At 34.6% G+C, this 13,803-nt stretch overlaps 2 protein-coding genes across 2 annotated transcripts; both read right to left on the bottom strand.

Annotated features, from left to right (window-relative positions):
• Positions 1 to 218: 218 nt before the first annotated feature.
• LOC100019841 (olfactory receptor 51T1-like) lies at positions 219 to 2,402 on the bottom strand. The gene has a single exon (XM_056825902.1). The coding sequence runs from the start codon at positions 2,382 to 2,384 to the stop codon at positions 1,434 to 1,436; it is 951 nt and encodes a 316-aa protein (XP_056681880.1). The 5' UTR covers positions 2,385 to 2,402; the 3' UTR covers positions 219 to 1,433.
• Positions 2,403 to 11,193: 8,791 nt separating this feature from the next.
• Positions 11,194 to 12,241, bottom strand: LOC100019808 (olfactory receptor 51H1-like). Its single transcript, XM_001372500.4, has one exon. It carries the CDS (start codon positions 12,228 to 12,230, stop codon positions 11,286 to 11,288), a length of 945 nt encoding a protein of 314 aa, XP_001372537.2. The 5' UTR covers positions 12,231 to 12,241; the 3' UTR covers positions 11,194 to 11,285.
• Positions 12,242 to 13,803: the final 1,562 nt, after the last annotated feature.

Below are 13,803 nucleotides of genomic sequence, written 5' to 3'. Positions count from 1 at the left end.
AAGGAAAATCCATTGGAAAAATGTTAATAACACTGATTAAAGTTTAAAAAAGGTTGTATCACTCTTCCCCTCAGCCCTCCCTCCCTCCCTCCCTCTCTCTCTCTCTCTCTCTCTCTCTCTCTCTCTCTCTCTCTCTCTCTCTCTCTCTCTCTCTCCACACACACACACACACACATACACACACACACACACACACACACACATACATATATCCCCACTGGAGAGTCAGTTGTTAAATATTTACCAGCATATTCCTGCAAGTGATCCAAAATATTTTTAAAAATTATAATGATTGAGTACAGTCCTACTATTGAGTTAAAAATGGCATACATGAAAATGGTGGGAGAAATGTATAGATAGCTTTTCATGTGAAAATTTTCTAAACTATAAACTCAACTAGTCAAAGGATAGAATAACAACCCCCAATTAAGAAAGCAAATGTTTTTAGGCTGCATTAAAAATTCCAGTATCCAAAGTCAATGACATGATCATCTTCTTGAGTGCTACTCTAAGCACATCTGGAACATTTCAATTCTGAAAGCCACACATTTTTAGACTACTGACAGTGATGCAAGGAGTAAGATAGATATTTAAATGGTGCTTTGAAATTTGAACATTATTCTAAACTTATTGCCTTTAAGTAGAAACTGCTTTACGACAATTCTGTAAGATAGGTGTCATAAGTTTTATTATTTCCATTTCACAGAATAGGGCACTAGATGGAATGAATAACATTTGCTAATCACTTACTATGCACAAGGCACTATGTTTAGAATTTTACAGATATCTCGCTTGAGACTCACAGCAACCTTGTGATACAGGCTCTATTATTATCCCCATTTTATAGTTAAGGAAACTGAGGCAGATAGTAATTAAGTGAATTACCTAGCTTCACACAACTCAGAAGCATATGAAAGCATATTTGAACTCAAGACTTTTGGACTCCAGGCTCAGCTACCTCTAGGTCTGTGATTCTTAGAGATTAAATATCTTCTTTATACACATATAATATGTCATCAGGGAAGTGGCAGTAGAGGAACTTAAACCAAAGCCTTCCTGACTCCAGCACACAGTAGGATAAGCTGGACTACATGAGAGAGAAGGTATTAAGGGAAGGGGAGAAGAATATAAGCAATTCAATAACAAAATCAACTAAAAAAATTTGTCATGATTAGCCTAGATATGATGTAATAATAAAACATTTAGGATTCATATGACACATATCTTCATATATCTGAAGGATTCTCATTTAGAAGATGAACTAAACCAGTTCTCTTTGGACCTAAAATATGTAACTGGAAGCAATCAACTATGAATGAGCTATTTATTAAAGCTACAGTGAGGTGTCTTTTAGCATAATACAAGGAACATTTTCTTGTTCTCATCTTCCCCTATTCCACCTCACACACAATCACTATCACTTCTAAGTCACATCACCTCAGGGCTTCTTTAGTTTTGAGCAGCTTGAGAATAGCTTGGTAAATTGGTTTGGTTTTTAAGCTGTAAATAATGGGGTTCAGGACAGGAGGGAGTAATAGGTAGATATTGGCCATAATGACAGGAAAAATCTGTGGGGCAGTGGCAAAGAGGCGATGTGTAAGTGACACACTGATCATGGGCACAAAAAATATGGCTACAGCAGCAATGTGGGAGACACAAGTACTGAAGGCCTTCCGTCGTTCCTTGGGGCAGGTGATGCTTAGTATGGTGCGGAGGATCAGGATGTAGGAGAGGAGAATGAAAATCAAGTCAACACCAGAGTTAGAGAGTAGAAAAAATAAGCCAATCAGACTACTGAGCCAAGGGTTGGCGCTGGAATGCTTGATAACATCAGGGTGGTAGCAGTAGGGATGGGAGAGCTCATGCTCTCTGTGGAAGGACAATCCTTTCAAAGCCAGGGCTATTGGGATTAAGGAGACCACTTGCTTCACAAAAATCACCAGACCAATAAGCATGATGGTTGAATTAGTGAGGATTGCTGCATACCTTAATGGGTCACAAATGGCCATGAAACGGTCAAAGGCCATGGCTAAAAGCACAGATGACTCCAGAAACGAGAATCCATGTAGAAAGAACATCTGGATTGCACAAGCATTGAAGCTGATTTCTTGCAAATTGAACCAGAAGACTCCAAGTACAGTGGGGAGGGTGGTCATTGTCAAGCCTAGATCAACAATTGACAGCATAGACACAAAATAGTACATGGGTTTGTGGAGGCTCCTCTCAGTGATAATCACAAAAAGAATCATGCAATTTCCCAAAAGGGCAATGACATAGAGACAAGAGAAAGGTATGGAGAGCCATACATAATCACCTTCTAGCCCAGGAAAGGCATTGAGGAAGAAGGTTGGGGACAGGGATGTGGTATTGTTGAGGAACAACATGGTATGCCGAAGATATACTCTGAAAGAGAAAAATAAAAATAGTTGAGTCCTCAAAATATCCCATTTATCATTTATCAATGACTGCAAGTGCTTTTCCCTTCATAAAACCCTCTCCAATGAATCCAATTCACTATATTTTTCTTTTCTTCCTTCCTATTACTTTTATTGTCTATAATTCTCATGTGTACATAATTTAAAAAACATTTAAGAGTTTTGGGGAATAATTAGGTGGTTCAGGAGATTGAAAGCTGGGCCTAGAGACAGGTGGTCCTGGGTTCAAATTTGGTCTCAGACCCTTCCTAGATGTGTGACTCAGTGCAAGTCACTTAATCCCCATTGCCTAGCCCTTACCACTCTTCTGCCTTGGTACTAATACACAGTATTCATTCTAATATGAAAGAAAAGGATTTAAACATATATATATATATATATATATACATACACACACACACACACATATATATACAGATGGTATATATGATTTAAAATATATTTATTTCATTATATACTTCACAATTACATTAAAAAATTGACATTTATTTTTCTAAAAAAAGTTTGAGTTCCAAATTCTCTCTTCTGCCTCTCCTCTACCCCTTGAGAAAGCAGTATTATATTCATTATTTATGTGAAGTTATACAAAACATATTTTCATATTAGCAAATTGTAAAGGAACATACACACAAGGGAATAATATGAACAATGAAAATATATGCTACAATCTGCGTATATTTTAGCCATGAATGGACCTGATAGAATCTGAATACTGATTAAAGCATACCATTCTTCACATTTTTTCTCTATGAATTTTTGTTTAGTGTGATATGTGTCTTTTTTCATAACATGATGAACATGGAAGTATATATTGTTTGTATCATACTATCTATCATCTTGGAGGGGTGGGAAAGGTGGGAGGGAAAGAGAGAACATGGATAAAATTGTCAGAAAACTGCTATTAAAAATTGGACCAACATTCAATCTGGAAAAATTAAAATTTAATAAAATATTTTAAAGGGATATTATAACTATCCGCTCCTTTTTCCATGTTCTTTAATATAACCATCAACCAATTAACCTCTATCTGAACACATGTACAGAGAAATAAGTCTGTCTCCTAAGTCAACCTAATGTGTTTTTAAAATAACTCAATTCCTTGAAGGTCATAATCAACCCTCCTATAATTTACATTGATTGCCCCTGTGCTTGGTTTTTCAGTTTTACAGAACTATCACCTATTCCACATGATAATCCTTCAAACATTTCAAGATAGTAATAAGATCTTTCCTAAGTCTTTTCTACTACAGACTAAAAATACTCTATTATTTCTTCCATTTCTCATTCCTAGTTTATTATTTTTTTGTAGTTTTATTTCCCAGGTAATAAAAAATAACTATCTCATACACAAATTTGTCATTACAAAGGCATGAAACTATAATCATATGTCAATAAACAATTTATATTTCTGTCTGAAATCTTATTTTGAAATGTAAGGAGTTTCAAATCTCTTTTAGATTTCCATGCTTTTGAACACAATTGTAGATTAAAACAGGACTATGGCTGACCTCTTACTTATAGCTAATTAAATCTCAGCCAGACGCTTGAATTATTGCTTAATATTTATTGTTTCCTAGCTTTGTAGATATGCAGGAATATATTGGATAATTTATTCCTAATTAATATATTTATATCCCCATATTAAATAATTAATTAAAGCTTCTTAGCTATGAATTAGAAAATACATCTTCTCAAATAGTAATTATTCTTATTTATATATATTTAAAATATATTAAAATAATTGTAAAAAGAACCATTAAAATTAGTAAAATTATAAAATAAATATATAGATATGCAAGTATAACCCTTTATCATATTTTGCATAAGACCAATGTCATCACCAAAATTACCTCAAACCTTCATAATACCAGTTATTTATTCTTCACTTTTCTGGAATCTAACTATCAAATTATTCCATTACAGATCAACAATTAATGTCCATTAAGTTTCTCCTCAGGATCATACTTTTCTCTTTATCCTCTTTTTAATAAACATGAGTTTTTCTCAAAATACACTATAATGCTAGCTAGTCACAGCGACTTCATAATTCTTTATATTGTCTTTATATAGTTTTCTGTTAAAATATCACTGATGATAATTTTGAGAAGAAAATTCCTTCATTATCTTATGCTTCCATTAGAAAAGCTTGATTTTAATTTTTATAACAAATTTAATTAATAATAATGTATTAAAGTTTAAAAATTATTTAATTATCTCCAAAAACAACATTTTCATATACAAAGTAGGATAGCAAAGATGAATTCTATATGAAAAGTGAATCTTTATCTCATATGGCTTGTTTTTATTAAAGTAGATAATGAATGCACATGTTACTTTCAAAGCTATCCTGCTTGTATGTGTTTCCATGTCAACCTTCTTCTGTTCCTTTCTGTACATTAATAAAAAATGCTTAAATAGACTCTCTCACTTTTTTATATATAGGATAGAAAATAGAGAAATTGAAATGAGAGATAATTGGAGGGGTGTGGTGCACCTATGTATTTTCCCCTTCAGTGACTGAGGACTGAGCAACCTAGACTATTCCATTGGAAAATTTCATTTTGTGTACTGATTTGTTTAAAGGAGATCACAAAAGCAATAGCACTAGGCAGTAGGAGGACTTAGAGTCTGTAAGAGGGACTAAAGTTTCATTCTCTTTGATGTAGTGGTGGGGAGTAGAAGCAAGATTAGTATCTAAGTATTAAGCACCATAAATACATTTCTTTGAACTTACATTTGTTGTTACTTCCTGTGGCCTCCCTCCCCTCTTCCTTGTGCCCCCCAAATACCCTCCCACCCCACCACTCCACCCACACCCACCCCTGCCCTACTGAATCTGTATGTTGAATTCTGTTACTGGATTTCTGGAGTTTCTTTAAGATTGCTCACAAACCAAAAAGTAGTTTTCTTTGCTTAGTCTGAGAGGAGCTGCAAGTATCCAGGACATGAGGTGGTTGCTTAGTTTTGCTTTGTTATTCTTTCTTTGATAATCAAGAATAAAAAACTGCATACAATTATTCTAAGTTTATGATATATTTCTATAAAAGCACAGCAATGAAGAAAGTAGTATGAGTGTGTTTGCTTCTTTTGTTTATTTTGGAGTGGGGAGGAGAGAGGTGGCTGGCTGTGAGGAGGAAGGAAGATGTTGAATCAGAATTCTAATTGAATAAATTCAAACATACTGTGCACTTACAATGAGAGAAAGGCAATGTCATTCATGAAAGATAACAGACCAGAGCAAAAGATCCAGCTTTCTGAAAACTACAGAAGTTTTGCTGTTCTGTGAGGCATTTGTTAGTGTTAGGTGGAGTAATAAAAATGAGGTGATTGTGCACTTAATTCTTTTAATAGGATCAGCTAATGTATACTAGTGCCCCGTAGTAGTTATGGAACTTCATTCTGTATCAACTCAGTCAACTAAGATTTATTAAGTACCTACTGTATGCCTAGCACATTGCACTGGGTGAAGTGCTAGGGAATTAGGGAAAGAAGGGAAAAAGACTGATCTAGAGAGGTTCACAGTCTAATAAATGAGATGGCATAAAACCAATTATGTATAAACAAGATAAAAACAGGATAATGAAACTGGGATATAGTCTTAAAGAGAAGATTAAAGAGATTAATCTAAATTATTTCCAATTAAGGTTAATGGCTTCTTGGAAGTCTTTGTGGAGGCTGTGAATTTGCCTGAGACTTGAAGGAAACCAGAGTTTGCAAGTAACAAGTGCCAAAATTCTTTTTATTATTATTCTATTTAATTTTATTAATTTCTATCCATGCTTTACAGCTACTGTTAACTTTTCTATTTTAATAGCATTTTTAAATGTCTAGAATTCACTCATTTCAATTTACTTTGTCTTTTAAAAATGTTGTATAAGGGTACAAATAAGGATATTTGGTTATATTTGTTCTTTTGCCATCTTATCATTCTTATAAATTCATAAAAGAAAAAAAAACTGTTAAAATGGTTTTGTGATCACACTGGAGAGTTATTTCAATAGCCTGAATTTCAATTCCTTTGTGTCTAGAAACTTTAATAAATGTAGTAGATTTAGAGCTAGAAAGATTATCTGACTTTTTTCAATGGAATACCTATTTATGAACTATACTTTATAAATGAGGAATCTAAGGCCTAGAAATGATTTACCCAAGATCACAAAATAGTAAATGGGAGAGCTAGAATTTGAATACAGTTCATCTAAGGCTTAAGTTAGAATTATTTTTATTACACCAGGCTCATAGATAGGACAAGAATTGTCACAAATCAACTTCAGAAACATGGTTTATTCACTTCATATGTGTAAGATATTGCTTTAAGCATAGAGGTTACAAAACCTAAACACCAAACAACTCCTATCCTCCCAGAGCTTACTTTTTTTTTAACATTCGAGTTAAATTAAAAAGTTCTATGATTTTTAAGTCGTGTCCAACTGTTTCATGAACATATTTGAAATTTTCTTGGCAAAGATACCAGAGTGTTTTGCCATTTTACAGATGAAGAGACTAAGGTAAATAGGGTTAAATGACTTGCCCAAAGTTATACAATTAGAAAGTATCTGAATCCAGATTTGAACTTGGGAAGATGAGTCTTCCTGACATGGGCTGCCCCACAAAAAAAGTGCTAACCAGTAAACAAAATGGATTACTTTTCAGAACTTTATTCTTAAGTATCTTTCTTGCCTTTTTGTACAGAGAAAATAGCAATTAGTATATTTTCTTATGCATGAGAGGATTAGGCTAGATAATACATCAAACCTTTATTAAAAGTACTTTTCTAAAAATTGTCACACATTTTTGATTTAACAGTTTTCATTTAAATATTTATTTATGTGTATATATAAAATCAGATGAGAAAAGGGTACTAATAATCAGTTACTCACATTTATAGAATATTGTATCATATAGACAAAGTTTAGGCACCTCTACCAGTTAACATTTTACCTAAATCCTAGGCTTATAAAAGAATTACATCTATTAAGAAAAATAAGCATTATAAAAAGTACATCCTTCTAATAATATACTTGATTGATACAATTTGTGAGAGTTATAAATAATATACCAGCTCCTAATGGTGTTCAGGCACTTCCTATTCCTCATGACCCGTTGGACCATATTGTCCATGGAGTTTTCTAGGCAAAGATAGAGGAGTGGTAAGCCATTTCCTTCCTAGTGGATTAAGGTAAACAGAATTTCAGTGACTTGCCCAGAGTCATAAAACTAGTAAGTATCTAAAGCTCATTTTAAACTCAGATATTCCTGACTTTAGGCTGCCTCCAATGGCTAATTCCTCCCTTTTATAATCTCATATTTCCTTTGCAGATGTTTAAATATGCCCATGCTTTCTACTCTGAAGAATCTAGGTTGCATTAGGTCAAAGACTGTTTTGTTTTTCATTTTTATACCTTTAGTATCTAGCACAGATCTTGTTATAGAACAGATACTTAATACATACTTGTTAACAATTGGATAGTTATTTATGTATATAAATAGTTCATTTCAAAAGTCTGAGTATAGTTTTAATCTTTAATCATTTCAGAAATAGAAATGCTACAAACAGTAAAATTCAACTTGAAATTTTGATCACTTACTTTTACATTTATTTATTTTGTCAATTTTAAATTATATATTTTAAGTTTTAATTTTTGCCATTGTTGAGCACCCTGTCAATATTTTATACTCTCTGGAAGACACTTTCTCAAACTAATGGTTCAGTAAAGAAAGCTTCCCAGGAAAACCAGAAAGTATGAAAAAACACAGGAAGAACATCCAATGTTAACAAATTAATTTTATCCTATTCCACAAACACTAATTAAGTGCTTTTGGTATACAAGTCTTTGTGTAGGAATCCAGGAGAGATAGAAATATGAATAGATATCTCTTATGAGACTTAGATCTAATAGTACAGAAAAATAGTTTATTTTAAAAGTTCATGTAGTTTCAAACTTTGATAACTTCAGAAGTATAAGTACTGCAAATTTATAGAAAGTAACATTTTGAAAATTAATTAAAATTTTAAAACATATTTCTTATCAATATATAATGTTATTAACAATATATAGCCTTCTTGTGCTATATGTTTCTATAGTTCAATTTTTACTTTTTTAAAAAAATCAGCAACTGATGCTCAGTGACTTAAAGGACTGCATTTTTCATCTTAGTTTTAAGATCATACAAAGAACATTGATGTATAGTTGAAAGTTTTAAAATGGCTCTACCATTTGGAAGTTGATCTTTTGACATAAGTGGCCAACCAAAAGGTTTTTGCCCAACCATCAGTCTGTTCCTCACAGTCTTTTGCCTCAGATACAACAAGGAAATAGAATTTTAAAAAAACACACAAAAAAAAAACAGATCCATCCTTATTCCCTTCCCCTCTGCCTTGATTCAGGCATACTGCCTGTCAACGAGAGTCATATACATTAGACCCTGCCTGGTTAACTTGCCACCCTCACTCACTCAATTAGTTAACAAGAATTTACCAAATATCATATGCCAGGACCTGTGTTAAGTGCTGGAAATACAAAGAAAGGCAAACACTTATTCATAAACACACACACATGCATGCCCTCATGGAACTTACTATACTCATGGGAAAGACAACATATAAAAATTGCTACATATGAGGAGCATATAAAGTAGAAAAAAAGGTCAATCCTAGGGAGAAGGCTTACATGGTTAGGATACCCAGAAAGGTCTCCTGTAGAAAGTCACATATCAGGAATGTAAAAAAGGTAGAGGAGAGGGGGTAGATCATTCCTCCCCAAAAATATAGATACAGGATTCCTACCTCCCCAATATCTGGATCACATACCCTTGGTGGACACAGGAGAGGAAGAGAGAAGTGGCAATCACAACCAAACTAACAACTTCACACTAACAACAAATTTAGCCTCAATCACCAAACTATTAAACTAATTTCTAGACTTCTATTCTCTTCCCTTCATTCTGTCTTTCTTCTGACTTTCTTTTCCTCTTTTTTTGTCTTCATATCAGCTTTCTCTACCTAGATTTGGGGTCAGAGGATCTAGATTAAAATTCCATCTATACATCTTACAGGTATCTTTGTTACTAATGTGATCTTGGGCAAATAGACTTTGTCTGAAGGTAAGAATGCTGATTCAATGACAGGGTTCAAATCTTGACTCTATCACTATTTCATCCTAAACAAGTAAAATATCCTCACCTGCCTTCCGTTTCCTCATCTTTAAAACAAAGAGAAGAGAGTTGACTTCTCCAGGCCCTTCTGACTAAATTTTTTAATCTCAAGTTCTATTATGGTGTGATTCATTTCACCTCTTTAAGTTTCAAATGATCATTTGTAGTGAACCTACTGGATTAAATGATCTTGAGGATTTCTGCTAACTCCAAATCAATGTTTCTTATCCCTTTTCTCTGTTAAACTACTCTATTCTTCCTCCATTACCATTCTCTTCCTCCCTTCTTTTCTTCTGGTCTAGCATTCCTTTGTTTCTCCCTTTTAAATGGCCTCTCCTCCCTTAAAATTCATTCCCTTTATTATATATATACATATACATATATATGCATATATACATACATATATACTTTGTCAGACTCACAAGAAAGGGAGCAGATCCTTTTCCGCTGGACTCCAGGACACAAGAGGGGAAAAGGAAATTTCTTGGTTGGAGAATTTATATGAATTTAAGGAGAGTTACCCAGGCAACAGAAATGATGAACCCTCATTGGGAGGAGTGTGAAAGGGCCCATTTATACACTCCCCTCCCCACCAATCTTGAGAACCATTCCAGTAGCATTCCAATCCTGATGAGGCCCATATATCAGGTTCTTTAAGACAGACTTTAAAGCCCTGGAGGCTGGTTTTGATGTGTGTTGACAATGTCTAGGCTTGCTACTGCCAGTGGTTCCTCTGTCTCTGTAATAAGATTATGAAGATTTAAGATGCCTCAGGCACCCTCCACCAGAAACAGGAGACATCAAGCATGCATCAGCGTGAATGGGTCAGTCTTAGTGACTCTCATGCCCATCCTGTGTTCCTTTTGGTTTTCAGAAGTTCAACTTTCTTTGCCTTTTCTCTGAATCATGCCATTCTTACCTTTACATCCATTTTCTGGAAACTTGCTTCAATTCAAAGGCCATTTTCCAAACTACTTACCCTCCTAAGCGCCTTCCACCTTCTCACAAAGTTTGTTGGTAATTTGTAAGTGAAGTATAACAATTTTTGTTTATTTCCAAGTGTTCTATTCTTTGCTATTAATCACCCCCTACTTAACTGTGAAAGGTAGCTCCATTTACTAATGACATACCTCAGTGAGGGTCAACTATGGATATAATCCTTTCCTTCACCTCTCCTTAGTTACTATTCTCCTGCCTGAAAATTATGGTCATCTACTTGTCTGATACAGGAGTTTCAATGCTAATCCTATGAGAATCATTATTCTAAGGGTGAGAACATATCAGGAAATCCTGGTATTGTGGGAAGAGATATCGTGGTTCAACTGAGCTTTCTGTCAAATGGAACACTCATATATGTACTCATTTACTCATGGGAAAAATACATATGTAATATACACATATATAAGATACTTATATAGAAGTACATGAATAAGAAGAAATATAATTCTATGTCTGTAGAGCTACTTATCCAAATACTTAGAAGAGTTAACCTGGGCCAATGTCCTAATGAAATATGAAATGTTCAGATTTGAAAGACAGATAAAATATAGTTTATTTCTACACATATGAGAAACATTCCTCTTTTCCTTTCCCCATTCCCTTCTTACAGCATTTTTCAAGGGAACAGATCTTTAGTAAAATTCATTCTCCAACCTCTTTGAGATTGTAGCATCATGAACTTGAGTTATGAAACCTTCAGAAATCAGCTCTTGACAACACCCGGACAATTCGCCTTCGGATCTCTCTGGTTCTGATACTATAGACAATAGGATTGAGTACAGGAGGCAGCAGCAGATAGACATTTGCCATGAATGTGTGTACAATAGGTGACAGATGTTTCCCAAAGCGATGAATAAGTGTCATGCCAATGAGAGGTATATAGAACAGCAGCACAGCGCAGATATGGGAGAAGCAGGTATTGAGTACTTTGAATTGTTCTTCTCGTGATGCAATACCCAAAACTGCATGGAGAATGAGGACATAAGAGAACAGAAGAACCAGAGCATCCAGCACAATGATAAAGATAACAGCCAGTAGACCATAGAGACTATTGATACGAGTGTCGGCACAGGCAAGTCTCATGGCATCCTGGTGGAGACAGTATGCATGGGAGAGAACATTAGAGTGGCAGAAGGGCAACCTTTTGATGAGAAATGGAACAGGGAGTACAGCAGCCACACTCCTAAACACAATAGCTGCTCCAATCTTGCCTATGACCCCATGGGTAAGGATGCTGGCATAGTGTAGAGGGAAGCGGATGGCTACAAAGCGGTCAAAAGCCATGGCCACCAGAACCCCTGACTCTACTCCCCCAAACGTGTGGATAAAAAACATCTGGGTGATGCAAGCATCAAAGGCCACCGAGTACTGGCCAAACCAGTGAACTCTGAGCATAGTTGGTAATGAGGATAAAGAGAGGCTAAGGTCAGTTGCTGCCAACATTGCCAGAAAATAATACATGGGCTCATGGAGGCTCTGTTCAAGTCTGATGACCATAAGGATAGTAATATTGCCCAACAAAGTGACACTATAGAGGAGGAAAAGTGGCAGGGCCATCCAGTAATCCTTCTCAGGCATTCCAGGGATCCCAGTCAGAGTGAAAGTCTGATGACGAAATCTTGTGTAGTTAAGCATTGACATGGCTGCCTGAAGATAACTTCTGGAGAAAAAGCATAAGAGATACAACAAATCCAAAATGCAATCATCATTCAAAAACCATAAACTTATATGAAAAATACTATGCAAGGCTCTAAGGGAGATTTTTAAAAAAATTGTTAAGACATTTTATTATCCTCTACTCAGAACTGACTCACACTGGAATAATACACTAATCAAACTATCTAGAAATGATGATATTACAAGATATATGTAGTAGATGTTTATCCTTAAATATTCTGTAAGATGTAAGTAGAAAATTACCAGACAAAATACTGGAGGAGGTGCCACTTAAAATATTCTCTAAAGTTGACCTATCAAATTCTCATTTCTCAACAACACTTCTTAGTGTTTTCTGAGTCAAAATGTAATTGAAAATTATTTGGTAAAGTAAAAATACAATAAAATATAATCCATGTTAATTTGTGGTTTTCCAACTTAATATGTGACTACAGAAATCTTTATATATGACTTAGTGGTCTTCATCTCTATTTGAGTTTGACACCATTGCTTTAAGGGATAATTTAATATGTAAAGATAGAGAGGACAGATATTTTAAGAATATGGAAGAACATTGGTCAGGTGTAAGTTCATTATACATATTCAGAGCATTGAGGAAAATCTAGTTTGCCTTGAGTATAGACGGAATAAAAGGAAAGTTTAGATGGCACCACTTGGTAAAAGTCCTTAAATGGTAGGCCATGTATAGACCATTGGACTTAAGGTCAGAAAGACTTGAATTCAAATATAATCTCAGACACTTACTACATGGGTGATTTGGGGGCAGACCACTTAACTTCTGCTTGCCTCACTTTCCTGATCTGTAAAATGGGGATAGCAATGGCACTTAACTTCCAGGATTGTTGTGAAGATCAAATGAGATATTTGCAAAACACTTTGCAAATGTTACAGAGATATGATGGTGCTATCTGCTTCTACTAATGCTAAATTTGTTGCTGCTGTTGTTGTGGCTACTGCTGCTGCTGCAATTACTTCTCCTATTTCTACTACTATTTGGAAGTTCATAGGAAGCCACTAAAAATATTTGAACAGAAGAGTGACATGAACACATGGGTAAGAAAAGCAATGGGAACACAGGATTTAGACATATAACTATATTAGAGAAACCAGTATTCTCTGATTCAAATACAGTTTTACTTTTATTATTTACACTTGTTTTGGCTGTGTCTCAAAGCATATATTGAAAAGATGAGAATTATTAGTAATAAAGATAGTCTTGCTTTATTAAAAAATGTCTCTTCTATTCTGGTGGCAGTTACAAATGAGAGGTTACAAGAAAAAAAAGAGACAAAATCCAAAGCCCCTGGTAAATTATTGGAACAGGAAAGTGCAAAATGTAATTTCAAGGTTACTGTGAGAGTTTTGGTCAATTTAATGTCCTATAAAAAATAATGAAGTCAGAAGAAGGAGCCATTTAAGGAAAAAGATAATGATATTTTGGGGGGACATATTTAAATAAGCATGTGTAATCCAGGTGGAGATATTATAGCTATAATTCAAATTCAATGGAGATCAGGACAAGAGCAGGAAATTTGAG

The sequence above is a fragment of the Monodelphis domestica genome, chromosome 4, assembly GCF_027887165.1.
Source record: "Monodelphis domestica isolate mMonDom1 chromosome 4, mMonDom1.pri, whole genome shotgun sequence".
NCBI classification, from domain to species: Eukaryota; Metazoa; Chordata; class Mammalia; order Didelphimorphia; family Didelphidae; genus Monodelphis; species Monodelphis domestica.
This window is presented reverse-complemented; position numbering and strand designations above follow the sequence as displayed.